This window comes from Hippocampus comes, unplaced genomic scaffold, assembly GCF_001891065.2.
Source record: "Hippocampus comes isolate QL1 unplaced genomic scaffold, H_comes_QL1_v1.1 scaffold168, whole genome shotgun sequence".
NCBI lineage: Eukaryota > Metazoa > Chordata > Actinopteri > Syngnathiformes > Syngnathidae > Hippocampus > Hippocampus comes.
Genome location: NW_017805955.1, coordinates 526652 through 534087, shown reverse-complemented (window position 1 = coordinate 534087; position 7436 = coordinate 526652). Strand labels below are relative to the sequence as shown.

The window sequence follows — 7436 nt, the reverse complement described above, 5'->3', positions numbered from 1 at the left end:
AACTCTTGGAACGGATGTCGTTTACGTTGCGGGTGTCCCCAGTGAGGGCGGCCTGGTGGTCCAGTGGTTAGGTTTGGTTTGGTTTGGTTTAGTTTCCAGCACCCTTGTGAGGAGAAGCAGATCGGAAAACGGATGGATGGATTCATGGTGTACCCAATGAAGTGTCCGGGGAGACTACGCGTCACCTGTCGCTGAGTGAAGCGGGATAAACAAGGAGAGGTCGCCATCACGTGGATATATGCGTGTATGACATGCTTTTTAAAATATTTTAAATTTAAATATTTTATTTTTAACCTTTTGACTTTTTAAAAATGTTTTTGTTCAAATCTACATTTTGCTGAGTACTTTCAAATAATATACCAATTCGCGATGTACTTTCTAATGTTTTTGTACGCCAATTTTTTGCCATTCATTATTTTTACAAAACCAAAGAACCTTAATTTACTTTGCATGTTCCCCCCGTGCCTGCGTGGGTCTTCTCCGGGTACTTTGAAACTTGTGATTGCATTTCTTACATAACTTTTTTTCTTTAAAGATACTTTTCATTTGTTTTCAATTACTTGTGACACGAGTCATTGATTTTACTTGCTTTTATTTATTTTTTTTTCACTTTTGATGGTTTTTCACTTTTTTTTTTCCATTTGGGACAATTTTTAGCAGCGAACCAGCCAAGTCGGCAAGGCGCTTAGTCCCACTTGAACAAGCCACTGACCCCGCCAGCCCGCAGCCTCTTCTCACCCCGGCGAGCGGCCCTGATGGCCCCGGCCACGGGGTCGGACCAGCCGTCGTCGGAGCCGTCGTGGTAGCGCAGGCGCAGGGTATTCTGGACGACAAGGCGCTCCACCAGATAGGCGGCGAAGAACCAGGGCAAGGCGTACTCAGCCGTCACTAGGCCCATGAAGTTATAGCGGAACTTGGAGTAGTCCCAGGGGCAGGCTTTGAAGCGACGCAGGAGCAGGCCCATGCTCAGCTCCCATGCGTACGTCCACAGCGTGTAGACGATGCAGCGCAGCACCACGTTGATGCGGTCGCGCAGCCGCAGGTACATGCGCTCGATGGCCAGGATGCAGGTGCCGTAGAGGAACATCGCCCACAAGCTGGTGACGCCCGGGAGCTTCCAGTTACGGTGCAGGGCGAAGTCCCAGCACCCCGTGAACAGCACCTCGCACACGTAGCCGTGGATGGCGTACAGGTACCAGCGGCACAGGGCCGGCAGTGGCGACGGCGGCTGCAGGATGGACATGGTTGCCATGGCCACGCGGCTCGTCGACTCGGGGCCCAGGTCTGGAAGGGGGCGGGGAACAGGTGTCGTAAAGTGCCATTAAGCTTTGAGGGTGTGTGTGTGTGTGTGTGTGTGTGTGATTAAGTTTGGAGATTTTTGTGTACTTACGTCGATGTTCATGCGTGTACGGGTCAGGTGTGTGCATTTTTCAGTTTATGTGTGGCTGAGTGTTTGTGGGTGTGCATGCACGTGACAGTGTGACTCTCTCTGTGAGCGTGTGCACATCTGCATGGGTGGTGTGTGAGATTGTGTGTTACCGTTGCTAATTTCATAGGACAGGTAATAAGGGATTAACTTTTACTAACTTTTCAGGCATACCTCAAAATATGCTTGGTATCTGAAACGGTAACTTAATGATAACTGGTGTTTGCTAAATGCCAAATGGAGTTTTGTTTTTCTTTGGCTTTTTGAAAATATTGGGTAAAAAATTGTGAGCTCCCAAAAGGTCTTTGCTTTTAGCAAGTGTCGCCAAGTCATAGACATAGGTGCAAACAGACGATTGGATAACCTCAGGAGCAGTCGATGGCAAACTTAACAAGCACAGTTTTCCAATTTAAGAATAGACTTGCCTTCTTGGGAAGAAGATTCTCGCGTGCGTACTTAGGAAAACCGTACTTGGCGAGTTCACGAGACTTTACCCGTGTGTTCTGCATACTTACTGACAAATGACCACTTACTGGTATGAAAATGATAAATGGAGCTTTCTTTTGACAACTTTAGTGATGAAAGGCTAAAACAAGTTAGCGTTCGTGTTAACTTTTGAACATGGTCAACATTCCTTGTTGGCCAAAGTTACTTCCACACTGTAATGACCACTAACCAAAATGACATTTTTTTGTTACATGCAAATAATAAAACTGCATAAAAATGTTTACGTCTCTTACGTTTTCTTTTTAAAACAATTCATCCCAATGCATAGATATAGTTGTATTTGTTTGAGAATTTTTTTTTTTTGGTTTGTTTTTGTTTTTCTCACCCACCAAAAACTCCACCGGACTGCATCATCGAAAGTGTTGAATGAATAGATAAATATTTGGCACCTGAACGCACCACGGGCGGAGTCTGCGTTGCTTTGTACGCAAACGCGTCAAACGATGATGCGCCGTGTAGACCCACGCGCGCGTGCGCGCATGGCGAGACTCCTCTGCGGCGCACTGACGAGCCCTTGAACATCACGCACGCAAAACACAACCACGACGCTTAGAAATGCTGTTGATACAAACCGCTAAAAGGCCATGACGCCATTGCAACGGCGTCGCATAATACTGACGTTGGAAACGTGTGACGAAATGACATGACGCAATGAGGAATGAAGTCAACCGACCCGCGGACACCTCTGCGGCACCGCACGAGCAGCGACTCTCCGCCAAGCCACAAGCCCGGTGAAGGCGCTCGACGGGCGGCTGCACGTCTGCAGCTTGTGGGTCCTGCCACCCGATGAAAGTTTTATTTATTTTTTATTTTTTTTAATATGTGGGGGGCCTTTAACGCATTATCATTTTCATCGTCACCATAAGCAGCATCACGTATGCACAAACACCTACACTTACATAGGTACAAAAACACATTGATAAAACACCCAGTCTCACAAAAACATCATTAGACACACAAAAAAAACAAACTCTTTTCCACACACACACACACACACACACACACACACACACACACACACACACACACACACACACACACACACACGCTCTAAAATGCCATTTGGCCCATGAAATGTCCCTTCAGTTCACAGCATGTCTCTTGGCTGCGCCGCTTGCGGCACGTGTATGCGGATGTTAAGAGATTTTTATTTTTCTTTTGAATTGAATCAGATTCCAACCTCTTTATGTTACCATGACAACCTAATCTTCCAGGGCCTTCACAATCAGTAGAGCAGGTAACCATGTAACTTCAGCTATATTTGCAATGAGAAGTTCGATGCCATGTAAATTTCTAATTCAACCTCATGGGGTCAGAAAAAATGAAAAGGAAAAAAAAAAGCACAGAATGCTTGAAGGGCAAATCAATGTTTTTGTTTTTTTAATGACATTATCGAAGCATAGATGCAATACTTGTGAAAAAGGTAGAAAAAACAGCGAGTCCTTCTCAATAAGTTAAACCTCTCTTGGCCCAAAGAGCCCTCAGGCCCGGCAAGCGAAACACAAGATTCCCGTAAAGCGTTTTCTTTTTTTAATCTTTTCTTTTTTTTTCAAATTCCAAATGACAAACGTAACAAACAAACAAAAAAAAGACAGAGTTAACGCATGTCATGAAATAAAAAGTGCATCTCCTCATGGGGGGGTTTGGAATAATAACTCGTTAAAAAAATAACAACATACAAGTTGCAAGTGGCTTATGTTACAGTCCTTCTGCAGTTTTTTTTTTAAAACTTCACAAGCATTCCTCATGAAACATTTGTCCACTAAAGAAGAACAAGAAACTGAATAGCATTCAGTAAAAAAAAGAAAACAAAAAAAAAAACACATTTTGACATTGTAATAATAACAACAAGAGACGAAAGTAATTAACAGTCCTGTACAAAGAGGTGGACCGTCAGACGACTGAAGAAAAAATAAAATAAAATAAAAAATAAACAAGCAGTCGACTCCTTCCAGCTGAACTCGGCAACCAAACCTTTTAAAGTAAGATAAGAAAACCTTTATTAGTCTCACAATGGAGAAATTCCCAATTATAGTGGTGAAATCTGGCGCCCCCTGCAGGGAAAGTACACAACAACAAACTTTTCACAACAATCTGATCTTTGATCTTTACTGATCTGAACTTTAATAAAACATTCCCCCCCACCGTCACTTAAAAAGCAAATGACAATGACATGACTCACAGTAAGTCTCGTTTTTTTTTTAATCCTTTTGAGAATTTTCTTCATTTGTCCAGATTTTTTTGAACAGCAGCTTTTGAAAGAAGTGCTTCCGCTTGAAAAAGATATTGTCAACATTTGTCCACGGATTAGAAAATGGATGAATGGCAGGGAGGGGGTCGTCTGCTATTGGAAACATTTTGCAATTTGCAGCAGGTCACTTCATTTTTGGAGTGTCTTTTTTTTTTCAATGAGTGGGACTTACTTGGCAGGTGCGAATGGCGTAGAGGTCGGGACGTCAGTCCAGTTGGTGCACCTCGTCCTGCATGACAGCCGAGGGCCGGCCCACTTCGCTCAGGCGTTTGGCCATGATGTCCCACTGGGGGGCCAAGGCTTTGGATTTAGTGCCTGTGATGCAGCGGGAAATACACATCTATTGTCATATTTGAACCTAAGTTTTTGGGGCATGGGGGTAATAATCCTCACTCATGTGTAGATCTAAATGCCGCTGGATTTTAAAATGTGCCTATTTTTGAGGGAGTATAAAATAAAATACAAAGAAACTAAAATAAAAAGTTGTACAAATCCAATTAAAAAAAATTTAAAATTGTAAAGTGACAACAAATTATTCCAACACATGAATCATTTTTTGTTTTATGATGGCGAGAAGCCCAAATCAAAATCACAATGACATTTCCATGAACTGCCCGATCCGAGCGAAGACGGCGGTTTGAGAATCGCTGGTATCGAGAGCAAATATACTGCGAGCTCAAACCTCGAGGAGGCTCGACGAGCAGCCTCCTCCACTTCCCCTGCGCCGTTACCATGACGACATGGACGGTCGCCTCCAGCTAAAGCAAGCGAGGCCAAAGCCGTCCTCTCCTCTCTTGATCTGTCAGTCTGTCTCTTCTCTCTCCCCCCTCCTTCAAATCCACCGGGGAGGGGGGGGACGGTCAAAAATAGGACACAAGCACCACTAACCAACACTCTATTTTCAAACTTTTAACACTTCACTGCTCCAACCAGACATCTTGGGAATTCCCAGCACTGTTTAAACGAAGAGTGATTAAAATTAAAAAAAAAAAACACACACACAAAGTCCCTGGTGGAGGCAATCAAAAGTGCCTCGAGAGTCCAATTAGCACACGTGCGTGCACACACACGCACATGCGCCTGTCATTTTGGTGGGACTCACCATCCAATCCGTTGTGCTGTTCATAGCTGCGCTTTCCCAGGATGGTGGGGGAGCCGTTGTTCAGGATGGGGGAGGACTTGATGGGCGTCAGGCTGCCCGTGGAGATGGACGGCCCCCGGGCGGGTGCCTCCACTTTGGCTGGACGGGGATGTGCTTCTGTCAGCAGCAAAACAATTCCAAGCGTTCATTTTCATGTCAGCAGAGACGACTGGACGGTGCTTTGCTTTCTCTGCGCCTCACTTGAAAAGTGAATATGAGTCCCTCTGTTGAAAGTCTAACCCAACTTCGGGGTGGTTGGGAAATAAGCTGGCTGGTGGGAAAAAAAAAAATCGCCTACCTAGGTATCGAACCACGGACTCGAGAGGTTTGCGTTCTGTTGGTTTGAGCGGCGAAGGCTTGCCCGGGTCTTTCTCCGGCAACCGCAGTGCACCTGTGGACATGTGACAGATTACACATAAAACACTTTGGTGCTCCACAGAGTTCCCCTCCCCTGCTATACTTGCCGCCCACTTACACTGCAGATTTTTCGGTGTATTTATACTGGGTTTTTTTTAGGGTGTATTTACTGTAATGTCCTCGCATGTGGGAAAGGCGAGCCAGTCACCATTGCACTTTTCAGTCATTTACTGAATGCAAGGAGAAAAGTGTAACATAAACGATGAAGAAGAGCTGCTGTCAGCCCCTGCTTACGCACAGACACTCACACGGCCATCTGCCGATGTCCCGCGCCACCCTACCAGCCCCCCCCCCTGCTTCCATTTTCATTTGGGCTGAAACGTGTTGACAGTGTTTACCAATGTGAACCGATTTGCAAATTTACTTTTTGATATGATTCAGTGGTCTATATTTTTTTTTCCCCTGCTGAACGCAGTAGCGGCAGCGTAGAGCTTCTACTTGTGCGGAGCATACACTTGCTTGAACTGAGGCAATGTCAGTTTTACTTTGCACTTTGGTTCGTTTGTTGCAAATGAATGCTAAATTAAGAGACGGTCGTTTGTGTTTTATTTTGGACTTCAATTCCCAATTGCAGAGTGACTTTTCTGCCTTTTGTCAGAACTAAACGAAAGCTCTTTTAAAATTCTCTGTCATTGGTGTAGAACAGATATGTTATGTAACACACGTATGATTGGTATCGGTAACTTGGTATCGGTGAGTACTCACGTGTTGATTATTTGGGCTGGTATCAGTGTGGAAAGAAAAATGGCATTGAACATCCCTAAAAAAAATACTGCTTACGCGCCATGCGGTGGCATCTTTGTGCCAATCTTGAACTGAATAGAGGAGCTTCCTTTAAGCAGTCCGTTACCCTGTCTAATAGGAAAAAAAAAACGTGCTTTCCCGCCGTCTTGTGGCACTGAGAGGCAATTACAAACCTTGAGCGGGCTTCGGGCGAAAAAAAAAACCCAAACCAAATAAAATATATTCAATGACGGAAAAACAGCACTGGCTAGCATCGCTCCTTATAAAAACTCAAGAGCATGAACGTATCAACCGTTGACGTCCCCCAAGAGAGCAGATTTTCACCGATATCGAGTCGAGCATGTGTCTTACATTCAGCCTTGATGGCAGCCGTGTTGACTGGGAGGTAGGGGTGGCGGCCCAAGTAGCGGGGCTTGATGATGTCCTGGCAGAGGCGGCGCGCCACCCGCGTCAGGGCGCTGGTCTGCAGGTAGAAGGCCTGTCGCGTCTTGACGGCGAACTTGGGGCTGCCGCTGTGCCGCACAGGCATGCCGTGAGGGCTCTAAGTGCGACGCGGAGGAAGTCAGGCCTGCTGCGCCGCGGCATTGACTGCATTACGGGCTCGTACCATGCTGCTGCGGTTGGGGCCGGGTCGCTCGCCGTCCAGCCTGGTGGGCATCTTCAGCCCGCCGTACTTCTTCCAGTAAGTCCAGCAGGAGGCGCAGAGGCGACACTGCATGTTGGGAGGCCCCCACGAGTACCACTGGTAGGAACTGTTGGCTGCAAAGACATGCGGCGACAATTTGTTAACCGCCTTTATTGGGGGGGGGGGAGAATCATCCGGACGCAAGAGGCGCAGGACTTACTGTAGCAGCTTTCACAGGCCCGCGCGAGTGGCGGCGGGTTCAGGCCTTGACCCGGCAGTCCCGGCGGTCCGGGTGCGGCGGGTCCGGCCGCCCCCCGACCCGGCC

At 46.4% G+C, this 7436-nt stretch overlaps 2 protein-coding genes across 3 annotated transcripts in view; both read right to left on the bottom strand.

Annotated features, from left to right (window-relative positions):
* Nucleotides 1–619: 619 nt before the first annotated feature.
* Nucleotides 620–2472, bottom strand: tmem229b (transmembrane protein 229B). The gene is made up of 2 exons (XM_019890561.1): nucleotides 2263–2472; nucleotides 620–1284 (listed from the first exon to the last, which is right to left on the bottom strand). The coding sequence occupies exons 1-2, from the start codon at nucleotides 2453–2455 to the stop codon at nucleotides 686–688; spliced, it is 792 nt and encodes a 263-aa protein (XP_019746120.1). The 5' UTR covers nucleotides 2456–2472; the 3' UTR covers nucleotides 620–685.
* Nucleotides 2473–3296: 824 nt separating this feature from the next.
* Nucleotides 3297–7436, bottom strand: part of mta1 (metastasis associated 1) — a 24874-nt gene continuing 20734 nt past the window's right edge. For both annotated transcript variants that reach the window (XM_019890560.1, XM_019890559.1), the window contains 7 exons: nucleotides 7332–7412; nucleotides 7094–7245; nucleotides 6838–7027; nucleotides 5624–5716; nucleotides 5287–5442; nucleotides 4357–4499; nucleotides 3297–3907 (listed from right to left, as the gene is read on the bottom strand). In XM_019890560.1, the coding sequence (XP_019746119.1) occupies nucleotides 4390–4499; nucleotides 5287–5442; nucleotides 5624–5716; nucleotides 6838–7027; nucleotides 7094–7245; nucleotides 7332–7412 (782 nt within the window). In that variant the 3' untranslated portion in view covers nucleotides 3297–3907; nucleotides 4357–4389. The remainder of the gene's footprint in view (nucleotides 3908–4356; nucleotides 4500–5286; nucleotides 5443–5623; nucleotides 5717–6837; nucleotides 7028–7093; nucleotides 7246–7331; nucleotides 7413–7436) is intronic.